The following is a 19,277-nucleotide window of genomic DNA, read 5'->3' as shown; positions in this document are numbered from 1 at the left end:
CTGGAGATTTTCTGAAAATAAGCATATTAACTACAATGGAATTAAAAAATCAAGGTGGGTTTTTATTGTGGGAATTTAGTGGCATTTCTTGAACTGAAATTAAATTTGATTCTACTGAAATCAGTCTTGTCATAAATATCGTTGTGTTGGAATTATGAAACTGCTTGCAAGCCAAAGGATATGTTTCCACTATGCAGTGCTTTTGAAAATATACATTAGTGAACTCCTCACTAAGGAGCAGAGTTTCTTAGCATAACCCAAGTTTGAAATTTTTCTAGGTTGTGTAAGGTGTCATCCAGGTCTTAATTTTTTAAATATTTTTAGTTTTCATGTGGCTTTTTTTTTTCCAGGATTTTTGATGTATTCTCTGTGTTTATGCAACTGTACTATAAAACCTTCAGTCACTTTAAAGTGCCTCTTAATGCCTGAAGTTGATCAGAGGGATAAGTAACAGTATCTTGATTTATTTCAAAAATCTTGCTCCCCCCAAAAAAAACTGACCATCACAATATAAAACAACTTCACTGAATGAAATAATAAAGGAAATAAACTGAAAAGAGGGAACAGTAAAGGAAAATTGTGGCAATTCTTTCTGCTGGGAGTCAGTATTAGTTAATGGCAGTATCCTCAGGTTCAGTGCGTTTTCTTCCATTCAAGTGAGTCTGAGTATGCTGCGAGATTTAAGACTCATTATGGTGATGTAAATAAAAAAATATATTTTTTTTATTGTCAGTGACTTTTTTCTTTTCTTTTTTGCCTGCCAAACTACTTTGAAACTGCTAGGAGGAAAAAGGGAAATTTAATAAAATATGGTTATTAAATTCAGGAGCTTTCAGTGGAGCGTTAATGAGCTGTTAATCCTCCTTGAAAAAGGGAAACATCTCTTTTCTAAGAGATGTAAACTGGGAAACTGCAGGCTGGTAAAACTCACCCTTATGCTTGGGGAAGATCCTGGAGTAGATCCTCCTGGAATAGATGCTAAGACACATTCAAGATGAGGAAGTTATCCAAAACAGGCAGCATGGCTTCTCTGAGGGCAGATTGTGTCTAACTAGTCTGGTGACCTTCTACAATGGAGTGATAGCATCAGTGGACAATAGAAGGCAAATGATGTCATTTATCTGGACCTTGGAAAGGCCTTTGATGTGATCCTCTTATCACATTCTTATATCTAAATTGTAAGGTATTTACAATTACAACATAAGGCATTATGGTCACTGAGGTTGGTGAGTGATGTTCTTTGGGGTCCATATTCAGGCTGGTATTCTTCAACATCTTTATCAGTGACATACAGTGAGATGGAGAGTGTGCTCAGTAAGTTTGCTCACGACCTCAGGCTGGGGGGAAGTCTTCATTTGCCTGAGGGAAGGAAGACACTACAGAGGATTCTGAGTAGGCTGCATCAGTGAGCTGAGGCTAATGGGGTGGAGTTCAGCAAGTCCAAATGCTGTGTCCATCACTTTGGTTGCAACAACCCCATGCTGTGCTACAGGGCAGAATGGGGAGAGTGGCTGGAAGAGAGTGTGTAGAGGGAAAAGGCCTGGGGTTATTGATGTTCACTTGGCTGAACATGAGTCAGCAGTGTGCCCAGGTGGCCAAGAAGGCCAGTGGATTCCTGGCTTGTATCAGAACCAATGTAGGCAGCATGAATAGATAGGTGATTGGCCCCTTGTACTGGGGAGGGACTGCACTGTATCCTCCTGTTCTAGGAAGGCCGAGTGTTATGTTCAGTTTTGGGGCCCCTCACTATAAGAAAGTCATTGAGGGCTTGGAGTGTGTCGAGAGAATGGCAGTGAAGCTGTGAAGAATCTGGAGCACAAGTTTTATGAGATTAGTTGAGTGAACTGGGATTGTTGAGTCTGGAGAACAGGAAGCTCAGGGGAGACATTATCACTCTCTACAACTGCCTGAAAGAAGGCTGTGGCAAGGTGGTAGTTTCCTTCTCCTTGATAACAGTAATAAGATGAGAGGGAATGGCCTCTAGCTGAACCAGGGGAGGTTCAGGTTGGGAATTAGAAAAAAACTTGTCAAAGAGAGTGGTAGAGGCACTGGAATGGGCTGCCCAGGGAGGTGTTGGTGTCATTATCCCTGGAGGTGTTCAAGAGACTTGTTGATATGATACTTGCAGATGTAGTTCGGTGGGCGATGGTGGTAGGTGGAGGGTTGGACTTAGGTGATCTTGAAGTATTTTCCATCCATAAAGATTCTGTGATTCGTGACCATGCTCTATGTTGCAAGTATTCACTTTGTTGTATGCTTCAAAATTCATAGAACGGACATATGATTTTAAAAAAATATATGGGTAGGAGAATTCTTGTATCTGAAAACTTAATTGGAGGGGAAAGAAGAAACTACAAACCACAATTTTATTTAGAGGCAGATTTGCTAGTAGGAGTGCTCTAACTGGTAAGTCAGGTGAATGTTTCACTGTTTCAGTCCTCAGAGAAACATTAAGACTATATCAGAAGTGTGAAGCTGGTCTCAAAAGTATTGTAAATATATGAAGTGTTCCATGAGTTGATGATTGAGATCTGTGATTTAGAAGCACCGTGAGGAAGCCTAATCACAGTCTAAAATTCTGCTTTAACTATCACTGCCTGAATTAAATATTTTGCCTTTATCTCTCTTTAGGCTTTGGGCTGTATTCTGTACCTGCTGTGCTTTAGGCAACATCCTTTTGAAGATGGAGCTAAACTTCGCATAGTCAATGGAAAATATTCCATTCCACAGAATGACACACGCTACTCTGTATTTCATGATCTCATCCGTAAGTTTATTTAGTTTAGTGTTTTTATGGATACATCTTAGTATTTACATTATATTACTAGGAATTAGATTAGACTAATTAAGTCTAAGTCTTATCCTTTTCACTATAGTGTAATTAAGTAAAACTTTTATAACTTCTCATTTTATTCAGAATTTTAATCTGTAATTTTAAAAAAAACCAACCTTCTGTTCTTTAGTGCTGTCACCCATCATGTTTAGGGTTTGAGTCTATCTGTAGGAATAACTAGCGTTTTGACTCATTTCTTTGATTTTGTTTTAGAAATACCTTTTTCCTTAAGTTTTAAATAAATTACCAGAACCTTCAATTGCAGTGTTGGAAGTATGGCTCCAGCTCCAACAACATTAAATACAGTGTTTCTTCTGAGGTTGTTTATGAGTGCACCCGTGAAGTATGCTCTGTGTTGTATTCTTTACCCTAAGGGTATTTCTTGAAGGTTACTTGCTTAAAACAGTGATACTAATGTATGAGTTAGGCATTTGCTGTATGCTGTTCTATATATTTGAGGGCTTTGTGTTTGGGACTGCAATGAAAGTTACCGATCTTCGCTGGAAGAAAGCTTCAGAGGGTTGTCAGTTACTTTGTCTGAACCATATTTTTTAGGTTCCACTTTGAAGGTGAACCCAGAGGAGAGATTGTCAATCACTGAACTTGTGAATCAACTGCAGGAGATTGCAGCAGCTAGGAATGTGAATCCTAAATCCCCCATCACAGAGGTAAAGGAATTTCGTAAAAGAGTGTTATTGATTAGGTCTCATTTCTTATCTGAGGTGAGTTTAGAAGCAATAGGTCCTCCATTTCTTAGTCTTTCGAAAACTTCACACTATGTTCTTTTGAAACGGAATTGATCTTTATGACTTATATGTAGTCTTTAGAAAATACACTTAAAAAAAGACAAGCAGAACTTACATGATATAAAAGAAACTAGATGTAGTTCTTACAGCTTATTGACAAAAATGTCTTGATCCTGAATCGTTCTCTAGTAGGCAAGTGTTCTGTTCAACATGCTGCATTTAATCGTAATTAATTTGCACAAGAAACTCTGTAGGCTCTGCCTTCATTAACTTGAAACCTTCTTGAGAGGAAACTTTCTGAAGTGTCTTAATCTTTATTTAGACTATAGTGTAAGTGAGTAAGAGTAGTGTATTTTAACTGCCTGGCTTTCTCACAAGTCTCAGAAATTGACTGCATGCTTGTTCTCACCAAGTTGTACTTTGTTAGTTGCTTTTAAGTTGGCTAAATGAGGAAGAAAATCTTCAGTGATTATTAATCTCTGCAGCTCTTGGAACAAAATGGAGGCTATGGAAACAATGCTCAGCCTCGAATATCTGTGACCTCTGTTGCACAGAGCTCCAAGCCTATAGGACAGCTCAATAATATATACAATGCAGGTAGGTGCAAAAAGAGACATCTGGGTGGAAGACCAATTGCATACTTAGCATTTGAGGGGAAAAAAGGAATTTAGGTATTTTAAACAGTTTGCACATATACAGACTACTTTGGAATTGTATTGGCATTTCTAACCTTCGTTTTCTTTTTCCTTAGAGTTTGGTTGTATGTTGATAACACAGATAGTTTGTTGCTGGGAAAATTGTTTTTAGTTTCATTAGTAAAATAATTGAAGCCTTAATGTATTATTAACTTGTAGATTGTGAGGAATTTGTGATAAAGTTAAGTTTTATGAGAGTGGCTGATGGAATGAACTATAGCAAAAAAAAAAAAAACCAACAAACAAATCAGGTTATGGCAAAAGAGTGAAAAGAATTCACTGTAAACCAAACTTTCCAATTCTTCCAGTTCAGTGAGACATGATATTTGTGTTTACCGAAATGTGAGAACTTATGATTTAACTGCTGAACTTCTTTTGAGAAGTGCTGTATTTTAATGAAAACCTTAGTACATTTGGCAGGAGTCACTGAACAGGTTACTGGCCTGTAGTCGTGTTCAGAGACAGCTATTGCTGGTGCTGGCTTGAGCCCAGCTAATTAAGGAACAGTTACGCTGTGTTGTGCCAAAAAATTTCAGAGGTGAGAAGAAGCTGTGGTATCGTTGAAGAAAAACAGTAGTTAGACTGACAGTATTTAATCAACTTAACCAAAACATGTCTTCAGAATGACTTCAAAGCTGGCATGTTTTTCTAGAAATGTTAGTATTCTGGGGTTCATTTAGTTGGAAGTACTTGCCCTTAGTATAGTAATGAAAATAAAAGCTAGATAGGCCTGTTTCCATTTGATTTTGTAATAAAAAGAAGTGCCAGCAACCACCTTTTCATACATTACATGTGAATTTGGAATTTAACATTATGTATTATTATGTAAAACATACTAATTGAATATTTTATACTATATTTACTTTTTCTTGTTTTTATCACGTATACTGAATTGACAGTAAGAAGGTATTAAAGCTCAAGATGAAAGTTGGGTAGCATTTATTGCAATAATTCTGTGTATAAATTGCTGTGGAAGAATTTATCTTCCTAGTAGGAATGCTCTTTTCAGCTGTGCCCAGTGACAAGAACAAACTGGAAAACAGGAGGTTTCATGTGAACATAAGGAAAAGTTGTCTTTTCTGGGAAGGTGACAGAGCATTGAAATGGGCTACCCAGGGAGGCTGTGAAGTTGTCCGCTTTGGAGATGTATAAAACCTGCCTATATTCTTAAATTGTTGCAAACTAGTATAGGGAACTTGCTTTAGCAGGGGGTTGGACTTGATGACTTCCAGAGGTACTTTCCCTCCCCTTTGATTCTGTGATTATGATCACAGTCATGCCTGGGCAACTGTTTTGTCCAGGATGCAGTACTGTTTACAGTTAATGAGGGAATATTGCTAGCTGGAGCTGCATGCTTATAATGTAATTTAATTGTGCCAGCTTGCTTTTGAAGCCCTGCATTAGAATGTCTTTTTACTGGAGATGTTCGAGTTGACTTGCTAATAAAATATTGCATGTTGAGACTGATACTAAACAAAACATAGTATTTTCTTGCGAAGACAGTATGAAAGAAGTGCTTTACCTTTACAAGTCTTGTGCTCTGCTTTCTCTTAAATACAGTCAATTAAACAGTCTGTTAAGTAATTTACTAGTAGCTCTTTACCACACAGTTATCACTTTTTGCATAGTTTGTCTTTAGAAGGAGGTCTTTAGAACTGTGAACCTTACAGCAAAGCTTAGCCTGTGTATGCTTTCACTTTATAGCTTAGTATGTAATTTACTTCAGTTTGGAGCCCATTCTAGGATGTGGTTTAAAGTACAATTATTTTTATTCGACTACTCTAGGCCTGACCGTTGCAGAATGTGACCAGACTTATGGAGGGTTCTTTGATATTCTGAGGGGTGGAACAGAGCGATTTTTCACTAATATTAAGGATACGTCTTCTAAAGTTATCCAGTCTGTGGCCAAGTGAGTAAAATAAAAGGAAAATAATTGTTGGTAAGAATTACATTATGAAAGCCAGGGCTTTATTCCAGAAATAGTCAAACTAAGCTCAGTCATTTTCCAAATATGAGCTCTAGCAATTGGTAATTAGTGCTGAGAATTTGAATGATTCTAATGGAAAAGCTAATTAAGCAGTATTATAGAAATGAGAATGCTGGGAGAGGAAAACCTGTCTATAAGTACTGCCTTGCTTGATGTTGTCTGCTGTATACTCATACTGAAAACTTGGGGGACGTGAATTGGTGAGAAGTGGTACAAAAGCTTCCTTAGAAGCTTTCTGCAGATAAAAGCAATTGACACAGCATCAAAAAGCCACACAGATTCAAGTGAGAGAGAGGTAGTGAACAGTTACTTGACGGAAAGCAGGGAATTCTTAGGAATCCATAAGAACTGTAGAAATAGTATGTATGAAGTATTGCATTGAGCAGCTTTTAACTTACAAGTAACCCTTCTTTATTTTTTTTTTTTTACTTTGACATGTGCTGTCATGCAGACCTCTGTACTTCTTTGCTACCTTTTGTGAAAGTGATCTTTCTCAGTCCTCCTAGTCAGTGTTGTTTCTGTTCCTTTTGTGGTATCTTTTTAAAAAATACATGGATATATTCTGCAGATTTATTGCCTTTGACAGCTTTATTATTTACAGTCTGAAGGTACTTGATAGTCTTAAATTCTGCCAATTTTGCTTAGATTTCAAGTTCTGCAGCAGAGGAATTACACTGTTCCCCTTAGACAGTCAGAAGTTGAATTGTCTTCCTTTGGTGAAGCTGAAAGGTCCAATTCACATGTTTTTGTTTCTGCATTAGATCTTACTCTTCCAGTGTACTATTTTGACAGTTGCTACTGCTTCTTCAGTACTCTGGCACGGCATTTCTTTTGCACTTTTCCGTAAGATGTTCTACACTGTTGCACCTTTGCTTGTATTTGAAGAAGTTTCTTTTCCTGCTTTTGAAAGCAGTTTTTCCTTAATGGCCACTGGAGATTTGATTACTTCTTACAATTTCATCTTGTGCCATTTTTCCCTTTTTGAGTGGTAAGGGATAGGAACAGTCTACAAGTATGGAATGTCTTTATTTTTATTTATCTTACCCAACAAGTTTGTGGGACTTTTTGCTTTGTGTATCTTTATTTGGTTCCATACCAAGGGTTGTATGGAAGGAGTAAAACATTAACTGTATATCCAAGCTGCTATTAGAAGCTGTCAGATATAGGACAGTGAGTACTTGCTGTCTTCAAATATGCCATTCAGTTCACATACTTGTATATGAAATCATTTGATAGAGGTTGCTCAGAATAAGTTTTCATCTGTTTTAGAGTAACTGTTCTCATTTTTAATCACCAGTTACTGTTTTGTGGTTGAACTTAGCACTTTAGTTAGATACTATCATAAAGTCAATTTGTAGGTAATTCTGAGCCTCTGTCAGGGATCTTTGTGCTCTTGGAAATGTGTTAGTGCATGTGGATTATGGAACTTGCTAAAGATTCTTAACCAGGAAACAGCTCTTTACTTTTCAATTGCATGTGTTAATTGCAAAATAATAGATGTGAATTTGATTACGGTAGGTTTATCTTGAGTGTGTGGTTGTTCAGCATGGCATTTTAAGACTTAATAGCTTTGTTACAATAATAAAATTAAGTAACTGACCATTACTGATTCCCATCTAGAGGCAGATGCAATGCTTCCAAGGGCTATAATGAATGGCAGACAGTGTTGTGCCATGACTTATGGCAGATTAATTTCTACAGGCTGTTGCTTTCACTATGATTTTATCTGACCATTAAATTCCAGGCTTTCTTGTGAGGAGATGATACCTTCTCAGGTATTTTGGAAAGGCTGATGAATTGGGCAGGAGTTATCTGTTGCTTCTGTTGACAGGGAAGACCAAGTAAAATTTAAGATGTGCAATAGCAAAAACAAATCTTGGTCTTGTGGAGGGCCATCTGTTTTGGCATAACTTCCAGGTCTCCAAGTAATCATGTAAATTTGGTCAGTAGTTTGGGAAATGAGACATTGCACCACGTATATGAATGTGCTGGTGACAACTGTAAACTGAGATAGGAGGTTTAGGTTAGATATTAGGAGGAAGTTTTTCACACAGAGGGTGGTGATGCACTGGAACAGGTTGCCCAGGGCGGTCATGGATGCCCCATCCCTGGAGGCATTCAAGGCCAGGCTGGATGTGGCTCTGAGCAGCCTGCTGTAGTGGTTGGCAGCTCAGCACATGGTAGGGAGGTTGAAACTAGATTGTCATTATGGTCCCTTTCAACCCAGGCCATTCTATGATTCTGTGACAACCAGTTACTTCAGTACTTGTTTTCTAGATAATATTTAATGAATACACGGATGACCTTTTCCACTTGTAATCTGTTAATGTTCATTAGTAGCTCTTAGTGCTGCAAGCTTCATTTTCTGAGTCTGCATGCTTTTTGAACCTTGATTATATTTAACATTTCACTGGTATGGCAACATGTAAAACATTAACTACTCCCCACATTAATTTACATGACTCAAACTAGTCTGAAGTTCTTCAGTACTCACGCATTTCACTATTCTTGTGAAGAATCCCACCACTAGGCTTATGCATCCCTGAGCTACCTACACTTATAACTGAGCTCAATTGCTTATTCTTTCTTTGTGTCTGCTGTAGGGCATTTGTTTTCTGCCATGGCTGTTCTCTACCTTCACAAACTTATGGCTACAGCTGATAGTAGTTGAAAAGGTATTCTTAAATTCCTTTCTCTAATAGGAGCATTTGCTACCTTTGTAAAACTCTGTGGACGTGATAAGCAGACATTCTGGACGTACTAAAATGTTCTCTGTAGGTAGGCTGTCTTCTTCCTGCTCATAGATGCTTTTCTGAATCCTGGAGTTATTTCCTTTTTCTGCAGGCAGTCTCTCTGTCATTGTAACCGCATCACGGTTTAAGAGTTGGTATTTAGTACTTGCTACAAAAATATACCTTTCTTCTAAGCTGCCTTTGTTCAAATTTTGGATCTCCTGTTTGTTGCGATAGGTGGTAGAAGCCTAAGTACTAAAATACATGTCACAGTCTACTAGGAATAAGAATGAATCAGGGTTATCTTGATTATCCTTATGCTACCTCATTTATAGCTGTTTTAGAATAAATGTTCTATGTTTAGGTTAAAGTCGGGCAGAAGTAGTTTCTGTGTTGCTGAGCTGTCTCTTTAGCTATTGAGGTTTGTTGTCACAAACTGACTTAGTGTATGCTACTGCAGGGCAGCATCTGCATTAAAAGATTAGTTCTACCACAGTACTGGTGTATGTGCCTGCTGATTCAGGATCAGCCACGCAACCTTGGCACAGCTTCTCTATCTATATCTGACGACCCTCCTGTGATGCTGCTGTTCACTTCAGCTTTGCTTACTGAGGCTCCCACGCGAGAGAGAGGTGCCCTATCAAAACAAAGATAACCTCACAAGATAACCAGTAAGTGTTTTATATAAAAGTCATATAAATTTAAATTTTATAAGCATCCAGCACCTGTTGCTATTGAACCATTCTGCAAAACTTTTGACAAGTCTCCTTGCTTTGCCAAACCAATCTCTTCTAATGAAGACATTGATCTAAGATTTTAGGTGCCTTTCATTACTAGCTTTCTTTGTTTCTAGGGTAGTTTTGTTTCTTGGAGCTGCATTAATGCTTGATTTCATAGAAATGTTACTTTGCTTCATGTTACACTATGTAGTTGAATGATTAATTCAGTTTTACAGAGCAAAACCAAGTGGGAACATATTGATATGAATTTCAGTGCTGTACTTCTTCATGGATGTTTTTATTTTTAAACAAACTTCAAGAGCAATATTACTCGGCTAATTAATAGATTTTTGTCTTAATTTTGTATAGACATCTCCTGAGGTAAACTGCTCATTGTTAGAGTGTGGTTTGACTGAAGGCTCTGCTCTGTTTGCTTACATTGTAGCTAAATTGACTAGTGTGTCTTATTCTTTCTTTCCCATCTTCAGCTGTCAGCAACACAGGGTAACTATGTGCTGTATTCTATCTAGCTTTTTGGAATTTATTAATCTTCCGACATTTCAGCAAACTGTGGTCATCATTAAGTGCAGCTGTTCTCTGAGGAGACCAATAATGCCAACCCTTTACACTGTGAAAAGTTTTATATTTAATTAGAACTTCAGATTTTATTTGCATACTTATACTGCAAAGTGAAAGTTTGTATTTTATTTGCTATGTTTCCATCTGAGTGTTTCACTGTGAAAGTATAACAGTATCCTGTTATCAGGAAAGGGAATAGGTATTAATATGATGACTTACTTTCCTGTCTACCTTAACTGAAGCCTTAAAGAGACACACTTGTTACGGCATTTTACAGATTTTTTTCATATTGGTTACAAGGTAGAAATTCTACTTGCAGTATATTGACTTCATGCATGTTATTGTGTTCATCACCTGCCAGCAATACTGCAGATATATGTCTCTGCATGCTGCTAACAGGTCGGCCTACCTCAGACCTGATATTTTGTTATGGAGTTGGCTTGAAATGTGTGTCACTGTATGTGAAGAATATACTCCACAATTGTGTAGTTTTTTGTCTTCATTTAAGTTTAATTACCAGTCTGATGTGAAACACTACACTAAAGAAGATCACCTGATGTTCTGGTCTTAATACTTAAATACCTCTGAAATCCTCAGGAAGAAATTCAAAGAAAACACAGAATAGGAATTCAAAGGATAGTCGTGCATTTTTAAGAAGCTTGAGGTTGATTCTACAGTTTGTGTACCAGCTACACTCTAATTCAGGCAGCACAACCATTCTGAAACTTTTTCATTATAAGAGGCATGCAGAATTTCCTGCAAAACAGCAAGCTTACCTTGGCTGGGCTGTTATTAACATACCAAACTACTCTTTTTCAATAAGTTTTTTAGTTCTAATGTGCATTGAATTTTTCTGCACGTCTTTGTGGTATGATCCACTCTCCAAATAATATTGCCTTTCAGTTTTAGCAAACGTAAAAAGCATAGGATAGTGTTGCTAGTTAAGAGTCAATATCTGAAAATATTCCTGAAGGAATGAATGTAAAAACTTACGGTTTTTAGTTCTTTGTAGTAGTATGCATTTGTTTCTTATTGCTATTTAACTTGGTGTTGAAGACATGAGACTTCTTTGTTTCCAGGCTATGATATTAGGTGGTTCTTCATCTTGATACTAAAAAAGTCATTAGAATGATCTTCATGTTTTTTACTTGAAGTTAGTGGGTGTAAGTGACAAATAGTTTAACACCTCATGATCAGAAATGACTGTGCTCATCACTAATATTTATTAGCATTTATGATTGGTACTGAATGTAAATTTCTGCCTTAATCAGTCTGTTTGCAGCAGTAGATTACCACTTCAGCTACATGATGAAGTTAATGGCCTTCAAAAGAATGCTAAGAGTTCTGAAATAGTATTTGCTTGGACACTTTGTTTACCTCTTCATACAAAGTTTTCAAGGTTGAGTTTCTAGTGCTTTGTCTAGTGAGATTCTCAATTTTCCTTTTGGTTACTTCAGTTTATCTTGAGGCTGTGGTTTGTTATTGTTGTTAAGCCTGTCGACAGAACTACTCATCATTGCCTTCAGACCCATCATTCTCACTTCATCCAAAGTTCTCCTCTCAATCCCTGTAAATCCAGTAATCTTCTAATCGATTCCTTTAGACGCCCTTAAGTTTTCCAGCATGCCATAAGGAGTCAAAGAGAGACTGTTTCCTCTTGGTGTTTCAGAAGTCTGGATGCAGTATTCTAGGTCTCTTGAAACTTTGTTGTGATTAAAAGACAAAGCCTCTCTTTGATTAACATAATGATACTGTGATGGCCTTTTGATATTCTGGAGATGCGCTACCAATGTAAGCTGAGATAGATAAAACAAGTTCTGTAGGTGAGATATTTTTTCCTGCTTGACACTGAGAAGTGTAGACCATGGGATCCAGCTCAATTGACTTATGCTGGGATTTTTCAATCTTTCCCAGATTTTCACCTTGCTACATAGCAAGTATCCTGCTGACAAAAATATTAATGGTCTTGAATGGTAATTTATTAGCATAAGGTGGGAGATAAGGAGAGATAAAATAATAAGATAAAAATATGAAAATCTCTGAAAGACTGTTTTACAAAAAAAACCCCACAAAAAACCTGCACAGATAATTAGGGAAGTAATGAGTAATGATTAATGCCTTGTTCACTTTGAGCATTTTGGAATTTTTAAATAATCTGCTTCAAGCATTAGGATGTTCTCCAGTTGAAGTGTTAATGAATCCTCATTCAGCTTCAAAATTGATACTGTGTAAAATAAGGGTTGTTCAGGTTTTTTCAGAAGACTCCTAATGTGTTTACAATGAACATTTATCAGTAATGGTAGCACCGGTAGAATGAGTTAAAATTGAGAGTAAATAATAAATATTATTTGGCTGTAAAATATTTGGCTGTAAAATTCCCAAAGATTGTTTTCTTGCAGCTAGTGCAGATACATCATCTATTCTGTAAACTTCGGAAGTCTGAGGAAAAAGTTCAGATGGGAAGAGTAGAAAGTTATTCATGGTAGTGAGCCTATGACATGATTTTAGATTTATGGCTTGAATAGTTTTATTTCTCAGTATCAACTCCAATGTGTTCTGTTTCAGTTATGCAAAAGGAGACTTGGATATTTCATACATTACTTCCAGAATTGCAGGTATGATTGCTGCATCTTAAAAATAACTCCTGATTATACTTAATACATGAAAGATAAGTATTCACCTGATGTTCTTTTGTTTTCAGTGATGTCCTTTCCAGCTGAAGGTGTAGAGTCTGCCATCAAAAATAACATAGAAGATGTACGGTTATGTCTGGACTCCAAACATTCTGGTCACTATGCTGTGTATAATCTTTCTCCAAGAACGTACAGACCTTCACGATTCCATAATAGGGTGTGTATTGTTTTTTATGTATTTTTGTAAAAGGCGTTTCAATACAATATATTGATTTATACTTTCATCTTCTTGTCATGTGATATTTTAAAGCATATTGCTTAGTCACAACGGTGTCAACAGAATGGTTATAAACACATGGTCAATGAGTAACCCCTCCTCTGCTTGTCTTTCAGTTCAAACATAATTATTAAAAGGTAATCTTCAGTTGTTCTGTCTAAAAACTGTTAGGCTGGTTGTATATTTTGGAGAAATGTACCAGTACCCTTATATGTTTCAGATTTATACGGAGAACATTTAAGATAAGTAAAAATCTTAACATTTCAGTTCCTTTCTGTTCAGAGGTTTTTACTTTTGGAGGTAGTATTGCCTTGGAGACTCATTTAAATAACCTGTTGGTGGGACTTCTTCCTTGTTCTGCTACATACTGTTTGACTTCATGTGGCCTACCCTGGGGTGCTGCCTTTTCCTGAAAGGTGTAGCTGACTGGTTGCTGCTCCTGTTATAACAGCTGAGTCTTCGGTACCCCTATTTTTGTGATACTACAATGAAAACATATCCTCAATGTAATGAGGCCAGTAATGAAGCCAGCTTGGTAGATACTGAAATACTGGACTTCTTTCAGTGTTCCTAAATACACTTCAACTGTCCTATAACTAGCTCAACTGTGTAGATTGTAACTGTGTTGTAAGTTTTCCAGTAGTGATGATGTTGGACCATATCGAAACTGTCTGTAGTAATAATGAGCCTCCCTTGTTACTGACTGTCCAGTGGTGACTGTAAAAGCATTATTTGTTATGTGAAACCCCTTTTAGACTCCTGCAGAGCCATTCTTAGCATTGCTTCAGTTGTATGAGTTAAACTTCATCAATCTGAGAAATGGATAATGTATTTTATCTGGTGCTTGTTTATTGCCTTTTCGCAACCTCATAAACCTGTAGACAAGACAAAGTATGTCTGACCTGAAAAAAATAGTTCCTGCATCTTTGTTTGGAGGATCCCATTCAAGTCATCATTTTTCTGAGTTTGGTTGAGTTTTATCCAGAGTCTATTCAGTGTGTAAGGTAACTTTTGCAGGGAGCTTCCCACTATTTATATTTAGTTGGTAAAAGTAAAAGCCACAGGAGTACTTTTTAAGCACTGAAATATACTGAGGCTGACGTTTAAGTGAACAATTTTATCTCCTATTCTGATAAAGCTATCAGCCTTTGTTGGTGAAGAGGTCTGCTCTGTGTTTAGGAAGTTGTCTATTCTACAGGGGACTTTTTTTTTTAATTATGCTTGGTTATGCAGGTCTGAGGCACCTATACACTGATATTCGTGATGTAGTAATACTGTAAAGGGTAATATAAACACAGTTAAGTCTGTCAGTAGTCTGAACATTTTCTGGTCTGCATTTACTCTTCATGAGGTTAATTTTATTGTATGCTTTGTTTTGCTTTGCTGTATTTGGAAAGAAATAGTATCTTACATCTTGTCAAAAGAGTCCTTATTGTAGGGAGATTTTCGCTCTCTGTTTTTGAAATCCAGATAATCCATTAGCAATGCTTTCTAACCCTTAATTTGGGTTGTTGGTACTTCCATTGCAATAGACAGAAGCTCTTAATATTTTGATCCCAAAGAGTGTTGCTTATACACGCATGACTACACTTTATCTTACTTAAAGACTCCCTTCTACCTGAAGGCAGCATTAAACTGTAAAATTTCTTTTTCTGTGAATGTGCAGAGGTATAATGTTGTTTTTCACCTGTTTTATCTCTCTCTGGAGGTTTCTGAATGTGGCTGGCCAGCAAGACGAGCACCAAATCTTCAGAATCTTTATAGTATATGCAAGAACATGCATTTATGGCTGAAACAAGACCAGAAAAATGTTTGCATTGTGCACTGCCTAGTAAGTAGTTAGATATTACTCCAAGTGTTTTGCTCTTGCCAACTTTAGACAGTGTAATATTTAGTATAAGTGTATTAGTGTTTTTTTTTTTCACTGTACGGCTTGGAGGTATCCTGCAAGGATATTTAGAAAAATAATTTCCATGTACTTTCTCTTTAGACAGTAGGATAATATAGCCCTTACTTGTATGGAATGTAGAAAATATGTGTAGAGTAAGGTGAAATAATCTTTGGGAGAAAAGAATATTGTGTTTAGTGTTTTGATTAAGTACTTCAGAGAACAGTAGAGAAACTGACTATAGGGCTTTAGTGAAACTTGATTTTAGTGGCATCAGGTTGCCTTGTAACTTTCCATGTTGTTTAGTGTATCTCTAGCTTTGATATAGCCCCAAAAATGCAAATTAATTATGGATTAAAAAAAAGTAACCTCTCATGCTAAACATGAGACAAACAGTTTTGAGGAGTAGTTCATATTTGCAAATCCTGAGCACATTAGGTTACTTATTTGTTCCATTATGAAACTGAATGTAAAATACACGTATACCAGAGTCTTGCGTAGCTCCTGGACATCTTTAGAGCATCTGGTTCTGCATAATAATCTGGGGTCATTCAGTGTTAGTCATCCTTGAAAATTCATAGTCATCTTGATGATCATAATGGCAAGCAGACCTGAAACTTGTTTAAGACACTGCAGGATATCATAGAATCACAGTGTGTGTTGGTTTGGAAGGGACCTTGAAAATCAGTCTGTACCAAAACTCTCTGACTTTCCAGATTGGAAAGGTGCTTAAGCATTCTTATGGATAGCTGTGTTTGGATTGTGTTTAAATAAAACCAGCTAAGGTAACTGCCTGCTCTAGGAAAAACTAGAATATATTTCTTTTCAAAATGCTTTAGTCAAAAATTGGGTCCCTTTTCTCAAGAGTTTGGGACAAAGATTAACTTTTAAAATCTTACCATTTTCTTATATTTTCTTATTGCTACCTTAATGACTGCTTAGGCCTAAAAATAGTTTCTCTGTAACCTAGCCCTACATCTTGTAAAAACACAAGAGGAAAACCTGGAATTCTTCATGTCTTATCTCTGCATCTCATCCCCATTCTTCCTACAGATCTGTCATCAAATTTGTTTACTTATGAGTAAAATAGTATTTATTTTGAATGCTGTCATTCTGGTTATGACAACCTTTGAAGTCTTTTCTGTTTGGTCTAGCTTCATGACATTGTTGCAAAGGGTTAGTTATTTGTTTCTCAGCATGGTTGTAGACTTATTGTTCTCCCCTCAGTGTGATACTTTTATTTTATTTTCTTTCTGAAACGCCTTTGGAGTGCTAGTGTACATGACATGCTGGTTGGTGATGTTTTTCTTCCCTTGTACTCATTCATGTTTTGTCCTAAGCGTAGACTTCTTGATGTAGGGACTATGGTTTTATTGATCCATAAAACTTCACTGAAAGACCTGGTCCAGCCCATAGAATCATAGGCTAGCATTGGTTGGAAGTGACTTCTGGAGATCATGAGGCTCTGCTCAGAGCTGAGCCGATTTCCATGTTAGGGCACAAGGCTTTCAATTAGGGCATGCTGGTTACACCCGCACGAATGGTTAGGATGATGAGTAATGGCCTGGATTTCTAGGAAAAGACTGTTACAACAGCATGAAGAAGAAAAACTTTTCTTCCCTGTTTTACGCACATATATTGAGTGTCTATAAAAAAATCTATTCCATGTATTCTATGCTTGCTGGAGAAAACAAAACGGACACACCAATTTCTGTCAACCATTGCCTTAACTTCCAAATATTTAGTATTTAATTTTTAGGGAGATGAGTAGTATATATGTCCCAGCAGTTCCTTCAGGTAGATTCAGTGTTCTACTTCCCTAGCAAATATTAATCTTAGGCAGTTCTAGGCAAAAGGTTAAAGAATATAGTATGGCTCCATTTTTTTAGGACTTCTCTGATACTGGATGTACGTAGTCATCAAACATAACTTCAAGGCAGCAGCCAGGAAACAGACTATAAAATGGGTGTTAGTGTTGTAGTAGGTGTGGTTGGGACATGGGGATGTTACACGACAGGACCTCCCCTGCTCTGAGATTGATTAATGATGCGTGCTTAGGGGCGTAGATGGTGATAGATATACATATATAAAGAACTGCTGTGCCTTATTAAACACCATTTTCTACTTCTCCATATTGGTGTCTATGTGGAAGTGACCCTGGCATGGAAAATCACTAGCCCTCAGTGGTCCAGTCTCCAAGAAGTAAGTCAACAGTTAGTGATAGTTAGATGATAAACATCAAACTGAAAACTTGAATGTAAAGAAAATTGAAAACATTGAGCTAAGCCACAGTTTGTTTTATCTGAGCAAGCAGATAATCAATAGTATCATTTGTATTGTGTGGAGGTAGAATGAGAACATTTTGTTCAGATGCAGTCTTCAAATCCAGTGATCACACTAGAACTTGAGGCCAACACATTACAGATAGAAGATACTGAAGAACATAATATCTGTAATGCTTTTTCCACTATATTCAATAACAAAATTACGATTTTTTTGTAGGATGGAAGAGCAGCATCTGCAGTTGTTGTTTGTTCTTTTCTGTGTTTTTGTCGTCTCTTCACTACTGCTGAGGCTGCAGTTTATATGTTCAGTATGAAACGCTGTCCTCCTGGCATATGGCCTTCTCATAAAAGGTATGGTATCAGTCTGTCTGCAGGGTACAGCTGGAGCAAATACCTGTGCAATTGTGAATAAGTTACTATTCTTACAGCATGATTTTTAGAATGGTAAGTTATTTCAATAGTGTCTGTGTTGGAAGGGCAAAATAGTTTGGTGAGGCCTTTAATGGCTCACGGTGTTCTTAGCACAACTGAATTAAATATGATCTGTAGTGAAGCAGTGTTAAGAACAAAAATAAGAATGTCTTAATTATAGAATGTTCTTCCACGTGTGGAAGGCATTATATTCTGTGTTTACTGCCTTACTGCAGTAGATTCACTGTGTCAGAACACTACAAGTTTTGTGGAAAGACTCGTTTCTTGTTCAGATAAAAATGCCTTTTTTAAAGGTTTGAAAGCAGAGATGACATTTGTCAAAATGTATGAAACATTTCGTGTAATAGATCTTGTAACAATTAAGTCACTAATAAGTAACAGTAGTTGTAAATGTGTTTCCTACAGGAAGGATTAGATATAGAAAAGTGAGAAGTATGTGGGGTTAGTGAAGTGCAAATGACAGATTATGCTGCTGTAAAATTTTACTCTTAAGTATATTTAAGGGGTTCTATGCAGAGTAATTTACATTAATAAATCACAGAATGGATTGGTAGACCTTAAAGCCCACCCATTTTTAACCCCCACCATGAGAATAGTTGAGGCTACCCACCAGGTGGGGCTACCCAGGGCCCTGTGCAACCTAAGCTGATCCCCTCCAGGAATGTGGCATCCACAGCTTTTCTGGGAAGCCTGTACCAGTGCATTACTACCCTCTGAGTAAGGAATTCTGTCCTAATGTGCAACCTAAGTCTCCTCTCCTCTGATTTAAAATCTTTTCACCTTGTTCTATCGTGGAATTGTAGAATTATATAATTATGCAATTACTCAGGTTGGAAAAGACCTTAAAGGTCATCAAGTCAAACCTCAACCTGGCCATACTACCCTAACTGTTAACAGTCCACTGCTAAATCATTTCCCTGAGCACCACATCCAGTTGGTTTTTAAGCACATTTAGGGATGGTGAAACAAACAACTCCCTGGGGAGCCTATTCTAGTGCTTAACAACCCTTTCTAGAAAGAAGTTTGTCCTAATATCCAACCTTAATGATTTGATTTGGGTTGGAAGGACCTTTAATCTAGTTCCAACTCCCCTCCCTCTAGAGGAGGTTGCTCAAAACACCATCTAGCCTAGCCTTGAATGCTTCCGAGGGAGGGATGTCCAGAATCTCTCTTGGTAATCCATTCCAGTATCTTGCAACCTTCAAAGTAAAGAATTTCTTTCAAATATCTAGTTTAAATCTACCCTCTTCCTACTTAAAACCATTTCCTCTCATCCTGTTGCTATGTACCTTTATAAAAAGCCCCTTTCCAGCTTTCCTGTAGGCACCCTTCACATACCAAAAGGCTGTTGTATGGTCCACCTAGAGCCTTTTCTTCTCCATGCTGAAGATCCCCAACTTTCTCAACCTGTCACCATAGTGGACGTGATCTGACTATCTTTGTGGCCCAACAGCTCCTTTCCATCTTGCAT

The 19,277-nt window shown here is 37.2% G+C and overlaps 1 protein-coding gene across 6 annotated transcripts in view; it reads left to right on the top strand.

Annotated features, from left to right (window-relative positions):
* The window catches only part of GAK (cyclin G associated kinase), a 63,534-nt gene that overhangs the window by 19,925 nt on the left and 24,332 nt on the right, over positions 1-19,277 (top strand). For all 6 annotated transcript variants that reach the window (XM_065740687.1, XM_065740685.1, XM_065740683.1 and 3 more), the window contains 8 exons: positions 2,632-2,767; positions 3,389-3,501; positions 4,065-4,176; positions 6,060-6,183; positions 12,857-12,906; positions 12,993-13,141; positions 14,910-15,032; positions 17,592-17,725. In XM_065740687.1, the coding sequence (XP_065596759.1) occupies positions 2,632-2,767; positions 3,389-3,501; positions 4,065-4,176; positions 6,060-6,183; positions 12,857-12,906; positions 12,993-13,141; positions 14,910-15,032; positions 17,592-17,725 (941 nt within the window). The remainder of the gene's footprint in view (positions 1-2,631; positions 2,768-3,388; positions 3,502-4,064; positions 4,177-6,059; positions 6,184-12,856; positions 12,907-12,992; positions 13,142-14,909; positions 15,033-17,591; positions 17,726-19,277) is intronic.

This window comes from Cyrtonyx montezumae, unplaced genomic scaffold, assembly GCF_038088225.1.
Source record: "Cyrtonyx montezumae isolate F1298 unplaced genomic scaffold, pur_monq_1.0 scaffold_29, whole genome shotgun sequence".
Lineage (NCBI taxonomy): Eukaryota > Metazoa > Chordata > Aves > Galliformes > Odontophoridae > Cyrtonyx > Cyrtonyx montezumae.
This window is presented reverse-complemented; position numbering and strand designations above follow the sequence as displayed.